At 44.4% G+C, this 24,044-nt stretch overlaps 1 protein-coding gene across 4 annotated transcripts in view; it reads left to right on the top strand.

The window, feature by feature from the left end:
• Nucleotides 1–24,044, top strand: part of LOC139759421 (protein amalgam-like) — a 440,638-nt gene that overhangs the window by 401,270 nt on the left and 15,324 nt on the right. For 2 of the 4 annotated variants that reach the window (XM_071681518.1, XM_071681514.1), the window contains one exon: nucleotides 12,227–12,349. The exons of 1 other annotated variant lie outside the window; for it this stretch is intronic. In XM_071681518.1, coding sequence (XP_071537619.1) covers nucleotides 12,227–12,349 — 123 coding nt within the window. The remainder of the gene's footprint in view (nucleotides 1–12,226; nucleotides 12,350–24,044) is intronic. One more of the 4 variants, XM_071681515.1, reaches the window with a different exon arrangement.

Consider the following 24,044-nt stretch of genomic DNA (forward strand, 5'->3'; position numbering starts at 1 on the left):
ACTCGTACAGACGTCTTACACCCTTGATAAAAACTCCTCACTGCTTCTAGCAACTTACATCTCACACTATATATTCTTAAGGCCTCCCAAAAAGCATCTCTATCAACCCTATCATATGCCTTCTCCAGATCCATAAATGCCACATTTAAATCCATCTGTTTTTCTTGGTATTTCTCACACACATTCTTCAAAGCAAACACCTGATCCACACATCCTCTACCACTTCTGAAACCTCACTGCCCCTCCCCAATCTGATGCTCTGTACATGCCCTCACCCTCTCAATCAATACCCTTCGATACAGCTTACCAAGTATACTGAAGAAACTTATGCCTCTGTAGTGTGAACGCTTACCTTAATCCCCTTTGCCTTTATACAGTGGCACTATACATGCAATCCTCGAATTCTCAGGCACTTCACCATAATCCATACATACACTGAATATCTTTACCGTCCCAAACAACACATTCACCCCCTCTCCTGCTAAATTCAACTGCAATACCATCCACTCCCGTCACCTTGCTACCTTTCATATTCAGCAAGGCTTTCACCACCTTTTCTCTCTTCACCAAACCACCCTCCATAACTCTCTCACTCCGCACACCATCCCGACCAAAATATCCTACATCTGCCACTCTATCATCAAACACATTCAGTATTCCTGCAAAATGCTCTATCTCCTCACATCATCATTCCCTATTTTCACTTCCCCTTTTATCCCCTTTACCGATGATTCCATTTGTTCTCTTGTCTTTCACACATTCTTTATCTCCTTTCAAAGCATATTTTGTATTCTCCCTAAAGTTTAATGATACTCTCTCACCCCAACTCTCATTTGCCCTCTTTTTCAACCCTGCACCTTCCTCTAGACTTCCTGCTGCTTTCTCTTGTACATTTCCCGTTCATTTACATTCTTTTCCTGTAAGAAACTCCCAAACGCCTCTTTTCTCTTTCACCAGCAACTCTACTTTCTATTTTGCCCACCTCCTGTCTTTCGCATGCCACATGCATCTCTTGCACACGCTATCACTGCTTCTCGTAATGCCTGCCATTCCTCACCCACTCCCCTCACTTCATTTGACAACACCTTTTCCCATTCTACTCACAGAAGTCTCTTTTCCATGCTAACTTACTCTCACCGATCTTGTCTTCCCGACATTATTTCCTCTTTTTTAAAACAACTACAGATCTTTACCCTCTCCTCCACAAGATAGTGATGAGACATCCCACCAGCTGCCAATCTCAGCACCTTTACATGCAAAAGTCTCATTTTACACACCTACCAATGAATCAGTAATCCAAAAAATGCCTGTTGATCATCACTCCTCCTTACCTACGTATACTTATGTATATCTCTCTTTTCAAACCAGGTATTCCCATTCATCATTTTTTTACAGTACACATCTCCACTAGCTGTTCACCACTGATGTTTATAACACTGAGTGCTCCATGTGTACCAATCATATTTTCAACTCCCACATTACTTACCTTTGCATTTAAATCACCCATCACTGCTACCCGGTCTTGTGCACCAAAACTGCTGACACACTCACTCAGCTGCTTCCAAAACACTTGCCTCTCATGATATTTCTTCTCATAAGGACCATCCACTTTCAGTTTTACCCACCTCAATCTAGAATTTACTTCCATACACTCTATCGTGTTCTCCCACAACTCGTACTTCAGGAGTAGTGCTATTCCTTCCTTAGCTCTTTTCTTCCGAAGATATTTCCAAACCTTTCTGCCCCTTTACCCTTGAGCTTCGTTTCACTAAGAGCCATAACATCCAAATTTCTTTCCTCAAACATACTATCTTTCTCTTATCATCTTGGTTACATTCACACACATTGAGACACCCCAGTGTGAGCCTTCGAAGAGGATAAACACTCCCCGCCTATAAGGGTAAAAGGGGCTGAAACCTGTACCCTTACAGACGAAGACCCTAAGTTTTGAGTCGTCATTTGCTACAGCTCCAAACTTCCAGCCTACCTTGTAATGCGTAACAACACCAATGACCCTTGGGACATTCTAGGGTTGATCAACCAATGCCATTTTTTAACTGCAACCCATGACTTTTGTTACGGTGGGCGAATTAGATGTGCTCCGGGTGATGCATCGTTATCCACCTGAGGTGTGCTCGAGGACGGAGGTTCATCATCCACCAGAGATGTTCTCTGGGGTGAAGCATCGTCATCCACCTGAAATGTTCAGAGGGGGCAACACATCATCATCCACCAGAGATGTTCAGGGGGGCGACGTATCATAATCCACCAGAGATGTGCCCTGGGGCGACGCATCATCATCCACCAGAGATGTGCCCTGGGGCGACGCATCATCATCCACAAGAGATGTGCCCTGGGGCGACGTATCATAATCCACCTGAGATGTGCCCTGGGGCGACACATCATCCACCTGAGATGTGCCCTGGGGCGACGTATCATCATCCACCTGAGATGTGCCCTGGGGCGACACATCATCCACCTGAGATGTGCCCTGGGGCGACGCATCATCATCCACCAGAGATGTGCCCTGGGGCGACACATCATCCACCTGAGATGTGCCCTGGGGCGACGTATCATCATCCACCTGAGATGTGCCCTGGAGCGACGTATCATCACCCACCTGAGATGTGCCCTGGGACGACGTATCATCACCCACCTGAGATGTGCCCTGGGGCGACGTATCATCACCCACCTGAGATGTGCCCTGGGGCGACGTATCATCATCCACCTGAGATGTGCCCTGGGGCGACGTATCATCACCCACCTGAGATGTGCCCTGGGGCGACGTATCATCACCCACCTGAGATGTGCCCTGGGGCGACGTATCATCACCCACCTGAGATGTGCCCTGGGGCGACGTATCATCACCCACCTGAGATGTGCCCTGGGGCGACGTATCATCATCCACCTGAGATGTGCCCTGGGACGACGTATCATCACCCACCTGAGATGTGCCCTAGGATGACGTATCATCACCCACCTGAGATGTGCCCTAGGATGACGTATCATCACCCACCTGAGATGTGCCCTGGAGCGACGTATCATCACCCACCTGAGATGTGCCCTGGGACGACGTATCATCACCCACCTGAGATGTGCCCTGGGACGACGTATCATCACCCACCTGAGATGTGCCCTGGGGCGACACATCATCCACCTGAGATGTGCCCTGGGGCGACACATCACCCACCTGAGATGTGCCCTAGGGATGACGTATCATCACCCACCTGAGATGTGCCCTAGGATGACGTATCATCACCCACTAGAACATCCAGCAACACAGGAAAGATGGGAAAGGAGGTGCTTCTCTCCGCGCGTCGAGTCAAGCGTAGCAGGCAAGTGCTGAGAGGTGTGCACACAAGTGGTAGCGCCTCAGCTATCAATATACAATCGAACATGGAGGCCACGATGTCCCCATTCGACGGCAGCCTTTCCGATGGCGTGTTTGACCAACTTCCTATAACGACACCTGCGGCATCGACCCTCCCTGCTATGGGTCAACGGAATGACACCACAGGAAAATAACGGAGGGTTGGGATATTGAGTATAGCTACCTCACCTGACCCCAGACGGAGCAACGTTTGACCTTTCCCTTCCCCAAATTCCCCTTCCGTATAAGTTACCATCAGTGATAGAAGCAGCAGTTCCAACCCCACATCCCTCCCGTGGACATTGTTACGTTAAACTGTTCAACTTATGTTTAGTTTTCACCAAAATGTACCTAATGCATAGAACGAAACGTCTAGTGTAAAGCTCGAAAACAACAGTGAAGATGTAATAGATATCTATATGCACTACGGATAGGATTCGAACCTTAACAGGGACGTTGACTATCTCAACCCCACAGAGGTTAAGTGACGCACCCAATAGTGAATTGGGCTTGCATCCACCCCATGGTGAATATATATATATATATATATATATATATATATATATATATATATATATATATATATATATATATATATATATATTTTCTTTTTCTTTCAAACTATTCGCCATTTCCCGCATTAGCGAGGTAGCGTTAAGAACAGAGGACTGGGCCTTTGAGGGAATACCCTCACCTGGCCCAATTCTCTGTTCCTTCTTTTGGAAAATTGAAAAAAAAAAAAAAACCGAGAGGGGAGGATTTCCAGCCCCCCGCTCCCTCCCCTTTTAGTCGCCTTCTACGACACGCAGGGAATACGTGGGAAGTATTCTTAATCCCCTATCCCCAGGGATAATATATATATATATATATATATATATATATATATATATATATATATATATATATATACATACTTCTGAAATAGGAGTTGTGGGAGTATGTGATAGAGTGTAAGAAAGCATACTCTAGATTGATATGGTTAAAACTGAAAGTGGATGGAGAGAGATGGGTGACTATTGGTGCCTATGCACCTGGGCATGAGAAGAAAGATCATGAGAGGAAAGTGTTTTGGGAGCAGCTGAGTGAGTGTGTTAGCAGTTTTGTTGCACGAGACCGGGTTATAGTGATGGGTGATTTGAGTGCAAAGATGAGTGATCTGGCAGTTCAGGGAATCATTGATGTACATGGGGTATTCAGTGTGAAAAGGAGATGGAGTGAGTATTTTGAAGGTTTGTTGAATGTGTTAGATGATCGAGTGGCAGATATAGGGTGTTTTGGTCGAGGCGGTGTGCGAAGTGAGAGGGTCAGGGAGAATGATTTGGTAAACAGAGGTAGTGAAAGCTTTGCGGAAGATGAAAGCCGGCAATGCGGCGGGTTTGGATGGTATTGCTGTGGAATTTATCAAAAAAGGGGTGACTGTGTTGTTGACTGGTTGGTGAGGATATTCAATGTATTTATAGCTCATGGTGAGGTGCCTGAGGATTAGCGGAATGCATGCATAGTGCCATTGTGCAAGGGCAAAGGAGATAAGGATGAGAGTTTAAATCACAGAGGTATAAGTTTGTTGAGTATTCCTGGGAAATTATATGGGAGGGTATTGATTGAGAGGGTGAAGGCATGTACAGAGCATCAGACTGGCGAAGAGCAGTGTAGTTTCAGAAGTGGTTGAGGTTGTGTGGATCAGGTGTTTGCTTTGAAGAATGTGTGTGAGGAATATATATAAAAGCAAATGGATCTGTATGTAGCATTTATGAATCTGGAAAGGCATATGATAGAGTTGATAGAGATGCTGTGTGGAAGGTATTAAGAGTATATCGTGTGGGAGGCAAGTTGCTAGAAGCAATGAAAAGTTTTTATCGAAGATGTAAGGCATGTGTACGAGTAGGAAAGAGGAAAGTGATTGGTTCTCAGTGAATGTCAATTTGCGGCATGGCTGCGTGATGTCTCCATGGTTTTTTAATTTGTTTATGGATGGGGTTGCTAGGGAGGTGAATGCAAGAGTTTTGGAGATAGGGGCAAGTATGCAGTCTGTTGTGGATGAAAGTGCTTGGGAAGTGAGTCAGTTGTTGTTCGCTGATGATACAGCGCTGGTGGCTGATTCGGGTAAGAAACTGCAGAAGCTGGTTACTGAGTTTGGTAAAGTGTGTGAAAGAAGAAAGCTGAGAGAAAATTTGAATAAGAGCAAGGTTATTAGGTACAATAGGGTTGAGGAACAAGTCAACTAGGAGGTAAGTTTGAATGGAGAAAAACTAGAGGAAGTGAAGTGTTTTAGATATCTGGGAGTGGATTTGGCAGCGGATGGAACCATGGAAGCGGAATTGAATCATAGGGTGGGGGAGGGGCGAAAGTTCTTGGAGCGTTGAAAAATGTGTGGAAGGCGAGAACATCATCTTGGAAAGCAAAACTGGGTATGTTTGAAGGAATAGTTGTTCCAACAACGTTAAATGGTTGCGAGGCATGGGTTATAGATAGAGTTGTGCAGAGGAGGGTGGATGTGTTGGAAATGAGATGTTTGAGGACAATATGTGGTGTGAGGTGGTTTGATCGAGTAAGTAATGAAAGGGTAAGAGAGATGTGTGGTAATAAAAAGAGTGTGGTTGAGAGAGCAGAAGTGGGTGTATTGAAATGGCTTGGTCACATGGAGAGAATGAGTGAGGAAAGATTGACAAAAAGGATATTTACGTCAGAGGTGGAGGGAACGAGAAGTGGGAGACCAAATTGAAGGTGGAAGGATGCAGTGAAAAAGATTCTGGGTGATCGGGGCCTGAACATGCTGGAGGGTGAAAGGCGTGCAAGGAATAGGGTGAATTGGAAAGATGTGGTTTACCGGGGTCGACGTGCTGTCAATGGATTGAACCAGGGCATGTGAAGCGTCTGGGGTAAACCATGGAAAGTTTTGTGGGGCCTGGATGTGGAAAGGGAGCTGTGGTTTCGGTGCATTATACATGACAGCTAGAGACTGAGTGCGAACGAATGTGGCCTTTGTTGTCTTTTCCTAGTGCTACCTCGCGCGCGTGCGGGGGGAGGGGTTTGTCATTTCATGTGTGGCGGGTTGGCGACGGGAATGAATAGAGGCAGCAAGTATTAATTATGTGCATGTGTATATATGTGTATATGTCTGTGTATGTATATATGTATGTATACGTTGAAATGTATAGGTATGGATATGTGCGTGTGTGGACGTACACATACATGTGTATGTGGGTGGGTTGGGACATTCTTTCTTCTGTTTCCTTGCGCTTCCTCGCTAACGCGGGAGACACCGACAAAGTATATCAAATAAAACATATATACATGTATATATATATATATATATATATATATATATATATATATATATATATATATATATATATATATATATATATATATGTAATCATGATAACTATAAATGTGCATCAGATGTTAACAGCTGTTGTTTTTGTATCTATTTTCTTTAAGTGCTGGTCTTTTGTTTCTTTACTTTTATCATTGTTTTAATGAGCTTTCATTTGATAATATCTTTATCATATATTTTTTGTTTTTTTAGTGTGAGGATTTTCTGTTCTTTATGTTGTCTTGCTCCCCATGTTCGTGTTAACATATTGAAGCAACTGGATGATGAATTAATGATCATAATGACCCATCGTGTCTTCATATCAGAGTAATATGCTTAGTATTCTTTACTTCTCACTTCGTCCATCTTCGTTTTCTTTCTTATTCTCTTTCATGATCTTAACGTTAGAGTAATATTGTCTTCTTGCAGTGTTATCTCTAAGAGTCATAGATATTTCGTTTTACTCAGCTCTTTTTCCCTGGGTATTTTACACACGTTTCATATCTATATCTCTATTGTTGCTTTCTGTGTATTATAGTATTCATTCCTTCTTTATTTTGTTACTGATTACTTGTTCCTTCTTACTGTAATGTCTCTGTCTACTTTTCTATATGTTTATATAACCCGCTTCTCATCTTTTTTTTCTACGTCTACCCCATTTTGGTCGTCTACTCTCTTCTTTATATCTTTCTCATTAGATTTATCATGGCAATCCTTTCTCATCTTCACTCCTATCATCATCATTTCTGTGTCTTTCTAAATAGTCCTCGTCTCATCATTTTTTTCCTCGTATATTCTCCCATTGCTATTGAGTCTTTGTCTTTCTCATGTACTCTCTTGTCATTTTGTCTCAGTCTTTCTCATCTACCCTCCCGCTGTCATTTTTAAGTCTCTCATCTTTCAGTATCTAAACGTAATTATCATTCGTCATTATGTCATCATCATCATCATCAAACTATGCTTTGATGTTTTCTTCTATTTTAAAACCATATTTTCATATAATGACACTCCTATATCTATTCATCTCGTTCATCACTTCATACTCTGCTCAGTGGTTCATTGCCTCAGCTTTTCATACAGTCACTGTACTGTAGACCATATTACCGAGTAAGTCTTTGAGTTTTCTTTTAAGTGTTCCTTTTGGTTTATTCATCATCTTCCCGGATCACTTTGCCGTACCTCTATGTATGGTACAAGGAGGGAGTGTTGCTCTGTGGGCTTTCATCTATTGCATGTCTATCATACAGTTGTGTATACCTTTGTGTGCTGTTAGGAGGCACAATTCTCGCACAGTGTTTACGATATTTACTTTGCATCATTCTTGACAGTTTTGATTAGTTTCATGATGTAGCCACTGGTTGGTTATGACCCCAGTTGGTTATGATCCTCTGGTTGATTATGATCCTCTAGTTGGTTATGGCCACTGGTTGGTTAAGGCTTCTGGCTGATTATGGCATCTAGTTGACTATGATCCTCTGGTTGGTTATAACCCCGTTTGGTTATGATCTTCTGTTGGTAATTGCCACTGGTTGGTTAAGACCCGTGGTAGGATATGGCCCCCATTTGGCTATGATCCTCTGGTTGGTTATGGCCCCTGGTTGTTTAAGGCCCTTAGTTTTTTATGGCCTCTGTTTGGCCATAGCCCCAGTTTGGTTATGGCCTAAAGTTTGTTATGGCTTTTGGTTGGTTATAGCTCCTGGTTGGTTTAGGTCCCTGGTCGGTAATGGCCTCTGGCTGGTTATGGTCTCTGGTTGGTTGTGGTTCATAGAGCTAATCACAGTAGGTGTTGAGGTAAGAACTTGCTGAACCCAAAGAGATTTGATCTGCGATTCACAGTAGAGGTGAGGTCGTCATTGAGAGGATGCATAAGGACAAGAAAGTGTCACACTGGAAGCTGAGCATTTCTGAGTGTTGGAACGGCAAAGATACAAGAAGGCGCCTCTGAAGTGCGGTACCAGGAGTGCGGTACCTGCCTGCCCTTGACTCACGATTTCTGGCCATTCACCTGAAGGTCTTACGTCTGTCCCCCTAGTAGGCTTCCGTCTATCAAGGGAAGCATCTTTGCCACCATTCCTCTCTCTCTCTCTCTCTCTCTCTCTCTCTCTCTCTCTCTCTCTCTCTCTCTCTCTCTCTCTCTCTCTCTCTCTCTCTCTCTCTCTCGTGTGGGAAGCTTCACCTCGTGGACAATCCAGCCTTTCAGTTCTACATCTCGTCAAGATATCCTGGATATCATCCCTCCATCTCTCTCTACATGTACCTGCTGGTCTACTTACGGTTGCTACTTAATGAAGTGTGAAGCGTAGCTCATCCTTCCACCTTCAGGACGCAGCTGAGAAAGAATTAGGCTGTCAGATAAGCTGCTGTTATGCCGCAGATGAAGCCTAGCAACAGTCGGATGTTCTGCCAGAGATCTAACACAAGCTGGAGTGTCAAACTTATGATAATGATTACTTACTGAACAGACTTTCGTACAACTTACTTGCTGAGAAGCCGCGATACAGCGTCTTGTATGAGGAAGTCAAACTGGCTCTGACTTTATCCCACGGCCAAGCTTGCATCTGAGATCTCATCTCGCAAGGAGATGCTTCAGTTCTGCTTGGAAAAAGAGACAGTGTGTATTTGGAAGACCAGAAGAAAGCCAAGAAGCCAGTAAATGCGAAATTAAGACGCAGCTGTTAATGTCAGAATAGAGAAATGCTAGAAGCAGCTTCATTGTTAGACGAGAGAGATAAGCTCTGCGCAGAAGCCGAAAACTTCCTCAAGTGGGATCTGCTTATGGAAGCCAGTATATTGAGAGCCAAAAGGAAACAGAAGGGAAAAGATGCAGCAGAATCTACGAATGTGAAATCTGTGTAAGTATGTTTCACCTGTGTCGGTAAGAGAGAGACTCACACAGAGACTCACCAGCCACAGTTGTCTCCTTTAAGCATATGTCCGGTTTTGTCTTTTGATCTCTTGATAAAGAAAACACGAAGGGGAAAAATGTCGAACTCATAGTTTGTAATTATGTTTGTAACATTTCATTTTCGTTAAAATTATCAAATTGAAAATTATCAAGTTGAAAATTATCAAATAAGTGGGTGGAAAGGACGGCTATAAAGATAGTCGGAAGCTGTTTGTGGCTGTGATTACTTCAAGCTAGGAAAAGAAAAAGTTAGGGAATTTGAGAGACTGATCCCTGTGGCAACCTTGCTGAAGAACTAATCACTGTTGACGTCAACAAAGGAGCGTAAAAACTTAAGAGCTTTCGTCAAGTCTCCCCTTACTTTTCTCTTTTCTATAGTGGACAAATCAATGGCCTAGAATCTCTCTTTGTAGTTCGGCTCACTTAATTGCGGTCTTTGTTGCTCTTCTCTGGACCTGTTTTATTAGTGTTCTGTGCCTTTTCAAATACGCTGACAAAACATGAAAACCACATTCTAGCTTTGGTCTAATATACGACGTGAACAGCTCGATAATTACTTCTTTATCCATGTGTTTGAAGGTAATCCTGATGTTTGCCAAAAGATGCTTTGCCTCCTCACCAAGTCGACTCCCAAGTCCCTTTCACACACCGATTCCAGCAGCTTATTTCCTGCTTGACAGTACTCGTCCTGGGGCTTTCTCTCGCTATAGTCCCATCCCCATGACTTTGCAGCTCCTCGGCTTGGAATTTTATCCGCCAAGCATCAGATCAGTTTTGGATTTTGCCTAGGTCCCTTTGTAAGCTGATCCAATCCTCCTGACTTTTTACTTCCCTTTTGTCCTCGGCATCATTCGATAACATAATCAGCTAGGAGTCCAACTCTTCCGGCTAGATATTTACTACAGTCAAGAAGAGCAGCGATCCCAGGACTGAACCCTGCGGTACGCCACTGGTCATTCCAGCCTATTTCGAGAAACCTCTTCTAACGTGGGCTCCTTTGTTCCCTTCCACTACGATAATCCATCCACCTAAGGTGCCTCCAGCTCTTTTTATGGTACGGTGTCAAATGCATTCTGGCAGTCCAGATACTCACACTCTACGCCCAGCCATTGTTGTTGTCTAGAAACGGAGATCACGGTCTCACTGATGTCTAAGAGGTTCTATTCCCTGAGTCCGTGTTGTCTCTCGTAGATAGTTTCCTTCTTCCTAAGGAATCATCCATTTGCTTATAGATTATTTTTTTCCCAGTACTGTATTTTACAGACCTCACTCGTCAGAGAGATCGGTCTGTGGGTCAGTGTAATATTCCTATATTCATCCATTCCCTTGGAGCTTTGCCTTCCTCGAGCAACATCTCGAAGGCTGTTTCAAGTGGCCTGTTAAGTGTATATGGAGAAATTTCGTCAAGATGATGAGCTTATAGGGGTCAAGACTATTCCATATTTTGTTAATGTCATTCCTTGTATTTGTACGCTTTCCCAAGTTCTCCTTCCGTTCCACGTCACTTGTGTTGGGGGCTGCGGTGTATGCCAGTGGGAATACCCTCCTGGTGAATTAATGGAATATCTCAGGTTTCTAAACCATATCAACACGTCTTTAAATGTTTGAACCACTCCTCTTTCGTACCCAGTTCATGAGCCTTTAAGAACCACCTGACCACAAGATTGTCTCAACATTTCCAGTTCTTCGTCTCATTTGAAGTTATGTGATGTCCTGCAGATGTTGTTCAACCATCAGATCATTTGGTCGGTTTCCTATAGGGATGTCATGAAATATTTTCCGTTGTATCAGCAGATCACCCACCCAGTTAACGCCCACTTCTGTCTTTCCAAATCCATTCTTGACCACCCACTCACCATATTTTGTTCCGAATTTCTACACTTTCTTTTTCAGACACATCTGGGTCTCTATCTGAAGTTTAGGCTTAATGATTTGATCGTCTTTCTCACCATTCCTCTTCCTAGGTTCTGTTTACCCTCCTACGCCATCGTGACTGTCGCACGGCCTCTGTCTCTCTGTCCCTAGTATTATCTTTCCTGGATCTCGGTGCCTGATCTTGCCTCCTCTGACTCTCTCCGTCCCCAGTATTACCTCCCTTGATTTTTCCTGTGCCTGCTATTAGCTCCTTTGACTCCTTCTTTGCCTCTTATTACCTCCTCTGACTCTCTCTCTCTGTGCCTGATACTACCTAATCTTGATCTTTTCGTGATTATCATTTCCCTCTCCAAGTCTCTTCATGCCTATTATTACTTCCTCGAGTTTCTCTGTGCCTGTTATTAGCCCCTTTGACTCTCTCTGTTATCACCTCCTTTGACTCTCCTGTGCCTGCTGTCACCTGCTCTGACTCTCTTATGTGACTGTGTCTATCATTGAGTTCCCTGACTCTCAGTGTGCCTATTATTACCTTCTCTGACCTTCTCTCTGCCTATGATTCCCTCCCTTGGCTCTCTCCCCTGCCTATTACTGCTAGCCTTGGCTCTCTCCCTGCCTGTTATGGCCCCACTAACTCTCACCTTGCCTGTGATTGCCTTCTCTGACTCTCTCCGAGCCTGCTGTCATCTCCCTTGACTATCTCCGTGCCTATAATTGCCTCTGTCTCCGGCCCTGTCCTCCTGCATATGGTGTTCTCTTGCAGCTGCCCGCCACCCGAAAACCTTGCAGAAGTCCCTGACTAAACACAGCCGCATTAATGACATCGCCGAGCGCTACGAGAAGCCGACCAACTTCATCCCGGGCAACTTCCAAGGTAACATCCCAGGTAAATCCCATCTCTCCCAGGTATATCCCACGTAATGCCCTAGATATGTCCCAGGTAGTACCAACAGGTGATGGCCCAGAGTTAAACTTGGTTGCCAGTGTGTCACAATAGGTGCTATGTTACCCAGAAGGGAGGCAGTAAAGTGGCCCGGTAATATATGGGGCAACACTAAGACATATTGCCCCTGTTTACCGCTAATCTGTGCCGTCCCGTAAGGTTTTCAGGAGTTCTATCTTGCGTGTAGCGAGGCTGGAACACACACATCTGATCTGGTGAAATAGTGTTTCTGTGTCTTTCTTTAGGTAGTAAACCCTGTAATTCGCACCAGTACTTTTCCCCTTTTTCTGTAGTGTAATGTTTGTGTTATGCAAGTATGGAGATTTGGTGTAGATTTGAGCAAGTAGTTAGATCGATGTTATAATGTAGATAGTAGACCATTTTCGTAGTAACTGTTCATCTCAGCTTATGCATGTCTGTCTGAATAGTTAGACCTTATCCAGGGGATAAGGTACTGAAGTACGTCCTCAATCCTAAGTAATGGGAGGGAGGGGGTGTTATTACTAGCAGTCATCGGGAGGGAGGGGGTGTTATTACTAGCAGTCATCGGGAGGGAGGGGGTGTTATTACTAGCAGTCATCGGGAGGGAGGGGGTGTTATTACTAGCAGTCATCGGGAGGGATGGGGTGTTATTACTAGCAGTCATCGGGAGGGAGGGGGTGTTATTACTAGCAGTCATCGGGAGGGAGGGGGTGTTATTACTAGCAGTCATCAGGAGGGAGGGGGTGTTATTACTAGCAGTCATCGGGAGGGAGGGGGTGTTATTACTAGCAGTCATCGGGAGGGAGGGGGGTGTTATTACTAGCAGTCATCAGGAGGGAGGGGGTGTTATTACAAGCAGTCATCGGGAGGGAGGGGTGTTATTACTAGCAGTCATCGGGAGGGAAGGGGTGTTATTACTAGCAGTCATCGGGAGGGAAGGGGTGTTATTACTAGCAGTCATCGGGAGGGAGGGGGTGTTATTACTAGCAGTCATCGGGAGGGAAGGGGGTGTTATTACTAGCAGTCATCGGGAGGGAGGGGGTGTTATTACTAGCAGTCATCGGGAGGGAGGGGGTGTTATTACTAGCAGTCATCGGGTAGGGAGGGGGTGTTATTACTAGCAGTCATCGGGAGGGAGGGGGTGTTATTACTAGCAGTCATCGGGAGGGAAGGGGTGTTATTACTAGCAGTCATCGGGAGGGAGGGGGTGTTATTACTAGCAGTCATCGGGAGGGAGGGGGTGTTATTACTAGCAGTCATCGGGAGGGAGGGGTGTTATTACTAGCAGTCATCGGGAGGGAGGGGGTGTTATTACTAGCAGTCATCGGGAGGGAGGAGGTGTTATTACTAGCAGTCATCGGGAGGGAGGGGGTGTTATTACTAGCAGTCATCGGGAGGGAGGGGGTGTTATTACTAGCAGTCATCGGGAGGGAGGGGTGTTATTACTAGCAGTCATCGGGAGGGAGGGGGTGTTATTACTAGCAGTCATCGGAGGGAGGGGGTGTTATTACTAGCAGTCATCGGGAGGGAGGGGGTGTTATTACTAGCAGTCATCGGGAGGGAGGGGTGTTATTACTAGCAGTCATCGGGAGGGAGGGGGTGTTATTACTAGCAGTCATCGGGAGGGAGGGGGTGTTATTACTAGCAGTCATCGGGAGGGAGGGGGTGTTATTACTAGCAGTCATCGGGAGGGAGGGGGTGTTATTACTAGCAGTCATCGGGAGGGAGGGGGTGTTATTACTAGCAGTCATCGGGAGGGAAGGGGTGTTATTACTAGCAGTCATCGGGAGGGAGGGGGTGTTATTACTAGCAGTCATCGGGAGGGAGGGGGTGTTATTACTAGCAGTCATCGGGAGGGAGGGGGTGTTATTACTAGCAGTCATCGGGAGGGAGGGGGTGTTATTACTAGCAGTCATCAGGAGGGAGGGGGTGTTATTACTAGCAGTCATCAGGAGGGAGGGGGTGTTATTACTAGCAGTCATCGGGAGGGAGGGGGGTGTTATTACTAGCAGTCATCGGGAGGGAGGGGGGTGTTATTACTAGCAGTCATCAGGAGGGAGGGGGTGTTATTACTAGCAGTCATCGGGAGGGAGGGGGGTGTTATTACTAGCAGTCATCGGGAGGGAGGGGGTGTTATTATTAGCAGTCATCGGGAGGGAGGGGGTGTTATTACTAGCAATCATCGGGAGGGAGGGGGTGTTATTACTAGCAGTCATCGGGAGGGAGGGGGTGTTATTACTAGCAGTCATCGGGAGGGAGGGGGTGTTATTACTAACAGTCATCGGGAGGGAGGGGGTGTTATTACTAGCAGTCATCGGGAGGGAGAGGGTGTTATTACTAGCAGTCATCGGGAGGGAGGGGGATGTTATTACTAGCAGTCATCGGGAGGGAGGGGGTGTTATTACTAGCAGTCATCGGGAGGAGGGTTACTAGCAGGTCATGGGAGGAGGTGTTATTACTAGCAGTCATCGGGAGGGAGGGGGTGTTATTACTAGCAGTCATCGGGAGGGAGGGGGTGTTATTACTAGCAGTCATCGGGAGGGAGGGGGTGTTATTACTAGCAGTCATCGGGAGGGAGGTGGGTGTTATTACTAGCAGTCATCGGGAGGGAGGGGGTGTTATTACTAGCAGTCATCGGGAGGGAGGGGGTGTTATTACTAGCAGTCATCGGGAGGGAGGGGGTGTTATTACTAGCAGTCATCGGGAGGGAGGGGGTGTTATTACTAGCAGTCATCGGGAGGGAGGGGGTGTTATTACTAGCAGTCATCGGGAGGGAGGGGGTGTTATTACTAGCAGTTATCGGGAAGGAGGGGTGTTATTACTAGCAGTCATCGGGAGGGAGGGGGTGTTATTACTAGCAGTCATCGGGAGAGAGGGGTGTTATTACTAGCAGTCATCGGGAGGGAGGGGGTGTTATTACTAGCAGTCATCGGGAGGGAGGGGGTGTTATTACAACAAGTCATCGGGAGGGAGGGGATGTTATTACTAGCAGTCATCGGGAGGGAGGGGGTGTTATTACTAGCAGTCATCGGGAAGGAGGGGGTGTTATTACTAGCAGTCATCGGGAAGGAGGGGGTGTTATTACTAGCAGTCATCGGGAGGGAGGGGGTGTTATTACTAGCAGTCATCGGGAGGGAGGGATGTTATCATAAGCAGTCATCGCATAATGTAACATTACATTTTCCAACGTGCTACAGTCTTAGGGTATGATATGTGCCACAGATAACTGTTCATCCATTGCAGGTGAAGGTCAATGGCAGGCCGTATTGTACGGAATATAAATAAGGAAGTCAAGCTAACTCTGCCCCTTAAATAGTCTCTGTCTTGCCTAACGTCATCCATCATAAATCGAACGAATGTGTGTTGCATTATTGTTTGTATTGCGTGCGTGCATACCCAGCCTAAGGCATACTCTTGTGTTTCCTCTCATTTTCCAGTAAAAGACACACTCTTGTGTTTCCTCTCAGTACCCAGTATAAGACACTCTTGTGTTCCCTCTCAGTACCCAGTATAAGACACTCTTGTGTTTCCTTTCAGTACCCAGTATAAGACACTCTTGTGTTTCCTCTCAGTACCCAGTATAAGACACTCTTGTGTTTCCTCTCAGTACCCAGTATAAGACACTCTTGTGTTTCCTCTCAGTACCCAGTATAAGACACTCTTGTGTTTCCTCTCAGTACCCAGTATAAGACACTCTTGTGTTTCCTCCAGTACCCAGTATAAGACATAGTCCACTATTTCATTTCCATTACCTAGACACCTGCATGTCTATCTAATCATATAGGGATGGCAACTTATCCACATTTCATATATATATATATATATATATATATATATATATATATATATAAATTGGAAAGGATCACAATTTTGCGCGTGATCAAGTATATTCCTATGAGTCCACGGGGAAAAAACGATAATTTGCCAAGTGCACTTTCGTGTAATAATCACATCATAAGGAGAGATAAAAGAAAGAAATATAAGTCAGCTGATATACAACGAAGAGACATAGCTACGTCTCTCTCTCTCTCTCTCTCTCTCTCTATATATATATATATATATATATATATATATATATATATATATATATATATATATATATATAATATATATTATTATTATTATTATTATTATTATTATGGCCCAACACACCCACATACACATGTATATACATATATCCATAAACGCCCACATACGCACATATACATACCTATACATTTGTCATGTATATACATATATATACATTCAATGTATTGTCAATGGATTGAACCAGGGCATGTGAAGCGTCTGGGGTAAACCATGGAAATTTGTGTGGGGCCTGGATGTGGAAAGGGAGCTGTGGTTTCGGTGCATTATTACATGACAGCTAGAGACTGAGTGGGAATAAATGGGGCCTTTGTTGACAAGTGCACTTTCGTGTAAGAATCACATCATCAAGGGAGACACAAGAGAGAAATATAACAGTCAGTTCATATACAACGAAGAGACGTAGCAAGGACGCCATTTGGTAAACATGCATGTTTACCAAATGGCGTCTTAGTTACGAGATGGCCAGATAGCTTTATTGGATTAAGTGTTAATTGATAGGCACGCGAAAGACAGACTTTTGGATGTTAATGTGCTGAGAGGTGCAACTGGAGGGATGTCGGATCATTATCTTGTGGAGGCGAAGGTGAAAATCTGTAGAGGTTTTCAGAAAAGAAGAGAGAATGTTGGGGTGAAGAGAGTGGTGAGAGTAAGTGAGCTTGGGAAGGAGACTTGTGTGAGGAAGTACCAGGAGAGACTGAGTACAGAATGGAAAAAGGTGAGAACATAGGACGTAAGGGGAGTAGGGGAGGAATGGGATGCATTTAGGGAAGCAGTGATGGCTTGCGCAAAAGATGCCCGTGGCATGAGAAGCGGGGGCTGTGGGCAGATTAGAAAGGGTAGTGAGTGGTTGGATGAATAAGTAAGATTATTAGTGAAAGAGAAGAGAGAGGCATTTAGACGCTTTTTGCAGGGAAATAATGCAAATGACTGGCAGATGTATAAAAGAAAGAGGCAGGAGGTCAAGAGAAAGGTGCAAGAGGTGAAAAAGCGGGCAAATGAGAGTTGGGGATGTTAGAGTATCATTAAATTTTAGGGAGAATAAAAAGATGTTTTGGAAGGAGGTAAATAAAGTGCGCAAGACAAGGGAACAAATGGGAACATCAGTGAAGGGGGCTAATGGGGAGGTGGTAACAAGTAGTGGTGATGTGAAAAGGAGATGGAGTGAGTATTTTGCAGGTTTGTTGAATGTGTTTGATGATAGAGTGGCAGATATAGGGTGTTTTGGTCGTGGTGGTGTGCCAAGAGAGAGGGTTAGGGAGAATATGGTAAACAGAGAAGAGGTAGTGAAAGCTTTGCGGAAGATGAAAGCCGGCAAGGCAGCGGGTTTGGATGGTATTGCAATGGAATTAATTAAAAAAGAGGGTGACTGTATTGTTGACTGGTTGGTAAGGTTATTTATTGTATGTATGACTCATGGTGAGGTGCCTAAGGATTGGCGGAATGCCTCCATAGTGCCATTGCACAAAGGCAAAGGGGATAAGAGTGAGTGCTCAAATTACAGAGGTATAAGTTTGTTGAGTATTCCTGGGAAATTATATGGGAGGGTATTGAGTGAGAGAGTGAAGGCATGTACAGAGCATCAGATTGGGGAAGAGCAGTGTGGTTTCAGTAGTGGTAGAGGATGAGTGGATCAGGTGTTTGCTTTGAAGAATGTATGTGAGAATATACTTTGAAAAGCAAATAGATCTGTAAGTAGCATTTATGGATCTGGAGAAGGCATATGATAGAGTTGATAGAGATGCTCTGTGGAAGGTATGAATGATATATGGTGTGGGAGGTAAGTAGTTAGAAGCCGTGAAAAGTTTTTATCGAGGATGTAAGGCATGTGTACGTGTAGGAAAAGAGGAAAGTGATTGGTTTTCAGTGAATGTTGGTTTGCGGCAGGGGTGCGTGATGTCTCCAAGGTTGTTTAATTTGTTTATGGATGGGATTGTTAGGGAGGTGAATGCAAGAGTTTTGGAAAGAGGGGCAAGTATGAAGTCTGTTGGGGATGAGAGAGCTTGGGAAGTGAGTCAGTTGCTGTTCGCTGATGATACAGCGTTGGTGGCTGATTCATGTGAGAAACTGCAGAAGCTGGTGACTGAGTTTGGTAAAGTGTGTGAAAGAAGAAAGTTAAGAGTAAATGTGAATAAGAGCAAGGTTATTAGGTACAGTAGGGTTGAGGGTCAAGTCAATTGGGAGGTGAGTTTGAATGGAGAAAAACTGGAGGAAGTGAAGTGTTTTAGATATCTGGGAGTGGATCTGGCAGCGGATGGAACCATGGAAGCGGAAGTGGATCATAGGGTGGGGGAGGGGGCGAAAATTCTGGGAGCCTTGAAGAATGTGTGGAAGTCGAGAACATTATCTCGGAAAGCAAAAATGGGTATGTTTGAAGGAATAGTGGTTCCAACAATGTTGTATGGTTGCGAGGCGTGGGCTATGGATAGAGTTGTGCGCAGGAGGATGGATGTGCTGGAAATGAGATGTTTGAGGACAATGTGTGGTGTGAGGTGGTTTGATCGAGTAAGTAACGTAAGGGTAAGAGAGATGTGTGGAAATAAAAAGAGCGTGGTTGAGAGAGCAGAAGAGGGTGTTTTGAAATGGTTTGGGCACATGGAGAGAATGAGTGAGGAAAGATTGACCAAGAGGATATATGTGTCGGAGGTGGAGGGAACGAGGAGAAGAGGGAGACCAAATTGGAGGTGGAAAGATGGAGTGAAAAAGATTTTGTGTGATCGGTGCCTGAACATGCAGGAGGGTGAAAGGAGGGCAAGGAATAGAGTGAATTGGAGCGATGTGGTATACCGGGGTTGACGTGCTGTCAGTGGATTGAATCAAGGCATGTGAAGCGTCTGGGGTAAACCATGGAAAGCTGTGTAGGTATGTATATTTGCGTGTGTGGACGTATGTATATACATGTGTATGGGGGTAGGTTGGGCCATTTCTTTCGTCTGTTTCCTTGCGCTACCTCGCAAACGCGGGAGACAGCGACAAAGCAAAAAAAAAAAAAAAGATATATATGTTACTTGTATTTAAAATCTTAGTTCACTGAGGAATGTGTGGATAAAGAGGTCACTGTGTGTGAGGGTAAAGATGAGTATATACGATGGTACAGTAGTCCCGACGCCGTTGTATGGATGCGAGGCGTGGGTCATAGATAAACAGGTTAAGTGGAGGCTGCCTGCTTTGGAAATTAGATAGCCAAGGACATTAATTGCTGTGAGAAATGTTGGTTGGGTAAGAAGTTGTAGGTTAAGAGAGAGAGAGAGGTGTGGTAGTAAAGATAGCAAATAAGGAGAGGGTAAGAGGGTATACATTATCAGAAGTGGAGAGGGCGAGGAGAAAGGGGGAGAATGGACTGTAGATGGAAAGATGGAGAGTAAGATGCTTTGAATAATCAGGGCCTGAACATGTAAGAGGGATACAGGGAATTGGAGGAACGTGGCAGGCAGCGGAGTGACGTGATGTCAGTGGTTCGAACCAGGGAATGTGAAGCGATCAGAAAATACAGGAAGCATTGTAACTGATAGGCAGAGAGAGTAAATGTGAGTAATTGAGGCCGCTCTTAGTTTGTTCCTCTCAGTACTCTGTAATCATGATGGCTCATATTAAGGCAGTTTTCCTGTAAAAGAAGTCATCCATTTTCTTTCTGATAATCTTTTCCAGTACTTTACAAATCACTTTCATCTGAGAGACGGGTCTGTAGTTTTGTGTATCATCCCTCTCTCATCCATACATGAGTATAACGTTTTCCTTCTACCACTCCCATGGCATTTCACCATTCTCCCGCAACATCTCGATCACCATTTCAGATGGTTTGTCCAGTGTTTCTGCACATATTCTCGGCGATGAAATTTCATCAGGTTATGTGGATGAAGACACCTTTAACATTATGATTGTCATTGTTTGATATTACAATCTTTTCCTCATTCGATCTCACTAGTGTTAGGACTGCAGTGTTTTCCACTGTGAAAACACTGTGGAACCTGTAACTCAGTTCCTTACTTGTCTTTACATCATCCCCTACATTCTTCCCACTGAATCCCTGAACCTGATTAACTTCTAATTGATTGACAACCTTCACTTGATGAATTACTGGAAATGTTATGTATTATATCTTTCCTTATCCACAACATTCTTTTCAGGGTTTCTCTGTTTCTCCTTTCTTATCTTACTTCTCTGGTTCCTTGCTCTCTTGTGCCTTACAACTGCTGGCTGGCTGGAGTTCTGCCTACATTATGGTCGTCACAGCACATGGTAATGCTCTCTTTTGTCAACACCTCTTTCTCTTTTCTTATCCCTCCCTCTGTATTTGTTGCTAAAGCATCCATTTTCCTACTCCTTCCCTGTAAATTTCACAGACCCATCCACCACAATGCCTTAGTTTCCTAGCAACTGAGCTCCATCCAGCTTATCTTACCATAAACACTTTTGAGTTTTGTGTAGTTAATACAGTCTTCCTCATTCCTCAGGTATGACTTCAATCCTTCTAGCAAGTCATTTGCATAGCTCAAGAAGGTCAGTGGTCCAGGTACTGAACCTTGCGGCACGCCACTGGTGACCCCAAGCCGTTTCGAGAAAGCTCCCCTGACATACGTCCTTTGTTCCTTTTCCACTAGGATTATTTTCTATTCATCAGAGGAATCTACTCTTAATTCCTGCCTGAAGACCCAGCTTCGATACAAACTGTCTATGTGGTATAGTGTCTGATGATTTCTGGCAGTTCATATATAGATAATCCACAGCTCCTCTGTTGTCGAAAACGGAGTTCACTCTCTCATATAACTTAAGGAGATTCGTTACACATGACCCCCTTTCCATAGATCCGTGTTGACTCTTGATTTGGAGCTTTGCCTTTGCATGTAGTCATTCGTTTGCTTTCTGGTGATCTCCGTTATTTCACAGGCCACACTCTTCAGAGAGAATGCTTTGTAGATCAGCTCAATTTCGCAGTCTCTATAACTATGGCAGTCCTCATCTACTCCCTCCGGCAATATCTTGAACTGCATTGGAAGTGGTCCGTAAAGAGTATATGCCCACTTCTTCAGCATATATGGAGATATTCTATCAGAGTGAAAGCGTCTTAATTGTGTCAATGTCCTTTTGACTGTCTGCTTAAGTCTTTTCAAGGAATTTCAATTCATTTCCTGATCTCTCCTCTGTCCCATCTCACTGGTGTTGGGGCTACTGTTTCTCGTACTGTGAGAACACTTTTGAACTTGTCATTCAACTCCTGGCATATCTTTAGGTCATCTTATACAAGTCATAGTCTAATTAGCTGCTCTTTAAATGACAATATATTTCATATGAACTTGAGGTTATATTTTGGAGTATCCCCTGCCTCGTCTACAATATTCTTTTCAAATTTTCTTTAATTCTTCATTCTTATCCTGCAATACTCATTCCTTTCTCTCTTATACCTTTCAAACGTCGGCTAGCTACAGTACCGCCTGTATCTTCTCCACTGTACTCCTCTTGTACAGTAAGGTGGGGGGAGTTCTATTCACTTGGGGACGCGTCACATTTTCTATCATCATTTCACGATTTAAACTTTCTTGTGGTGTTCTGTATATTTGAGTCATCCACCATCTTGTGCTATGATGAAGAGTTTCTTGCTCAGTTTCATGTCATGACCTCTGAATGTTTAGTCTCGACATCATTTGAAGAAATACCTCAGAAGTGACGTCATCAAACTGGTTTTGGAAACTCAAATGTAACCCTTTACTTTCCTCTCGTCCGTGATGGACAATTGTGTGGCTTCTAACCTCTCGCTGTAGCTAAACTCTCTTTATTTTGGTACCATCTTTGATGCCCTTCTCTCGACCATTACTATCATAATCTTGTGCTTAGTTAAGGCTGGTGACCAAATTTGAGAATACGAGCTCCATTCCCTGGATTCGTGGTCTCTCTCTCTCTCTCTCTCTCTCTCTCTCTCTCTCTCTCTCTCTCTCTCTCTCTCTCTCTCTCTCTCTCTCTCTCTCTCTCTCTCTCTCTCAAGTTTTCGTCCATTTGTGCTCTGATTCTCCTTTCCATCATCTTACAGAGTGGTCCATCATAAAGACATCCTGGTCACCTTCCTCAAAGACATGGTTGACACTGGCCCCCCTCCACTCGCTTGGCACCTTGCCTTCTTCCAGCAACGCTGTGGTTTACATGTTTAGGGAATCTGTGAGGCGTATTCCCACACATCCTCAGCACACGTGAAGGACTTTCATCGGAATTAGTAGCATCATACTGGTCTTGGCCCCTTTATAATCTGCTCATATCTTTTCTTGTTTTTCTTTCTTTTTCCAGTGATTTTCAAGACCTTCGCCTCATTCCAGCTTACAAGCGTTGAGGACTGTACCATCTCCCACCGTAAATACATTTTCGGATCTGTTATTCAACTGCTCACAATACATCATCCTCTACAACTCTTCCTTCTGAATCTCTTAGCTTATTAGCTACTCTCTTAATGATGATTTACTCTTGACTATATGAAAAGTTGAGTTAGATATCCTCCTCCAAGTTACTCAATTCCTCCTTTCTCCTCCTGGTCTGCTTGTTCCTCGTTCTCTTGTACCTTTCAAAAGCTAGGTGGCGTTAATTCCACCCATATCTTCTCCATGGTAACAACCCTATGCTAACTTGCTTCCTGAAATCTCTAGTTGAACCACATCTCTCTTCAGTTCTAGATTTGAAGTTGCTCGGTCATCCATATTTCCTGTTCCTTCACTGTTGATTTACCTAAACCTTCCACAGCTATGACTTGGATCCTGTCTACTGAACTCCATTTCCCAGTCTGCGTTCCCATTAGAGTGTTTAGTTCCCCATATTTTCCAAGATTCGGTCTGCTTCATCTCTGTTCCTTCACGTTCTTATTTACCACATAATCAGAGTCCAAGCATTGGAAATCGGTTTTTCCAGTTGGTGTATCATACATGATATTCTCCTCCTCCTCCATGCAACTGGTCATGGTGGTGTATCCGTCCCTCTGATTCCACCGTGTATCTTCAACATGTAACGTACATTTGTAACCTGATGTTAACTATTTACCACCAGCTAATTATGAGCCTTCTTGGGCCTGAGTGTAGGCAGCGGTATCTCGACCTCGTAAGGATGCGTGATGCATCGTGGGGTCTGTGACACGGAGAGAAGTTACGGAGGGACACAGTTACAAGCTCATCGTAGCTTAGGGGTTAGGCTACCGCTGTCACACTAAGGAGGCGGGTTCGATTCTTGAGATGCCTAGTAATAAATAGTTTACTTCGTATGTGTACACTACATGTATGATATATATATCGGTTCCTTTTGGTATTCTCACATCCCGTCCTTAAATATAGAGAGGTTTTAGGAAGAGGGAACGACAAAAGACTGAAGCAAATTCCAAAGCTTCACTGTACGAGGAAAGAAGATGTCATAAGGTCAATTCTCGTGTCGCTGGTCACCACAGAAGAAGCTATAGGAAGCAACAGCCAGACATGTGCTGTGGGTCCAGTTCATTCGGACTTGAACATAAAAAAACAGCTCATTAGACCAGTGGCGGAAATGATACCCGTAGAACCAAGAGGGAGAAGCAACAGGGCGATGTATACAAGGAGACGCTTGA

The sequence above is a fragment of the Panulirus ornatus genome, chromosome 33, assembly GCF_036320965.1.
Source record: "Panulirus ornatus isolate Po-2019 chromosome 33, ASM3632096v1, whole genome shotgun sequence".
Taxonomy (NCBI): Eukaryota; Metazoa; Arthropoda; class Malacostraca; order Decapoda; family Palinuridae; genus Panulirus; species Panulirus ornatus.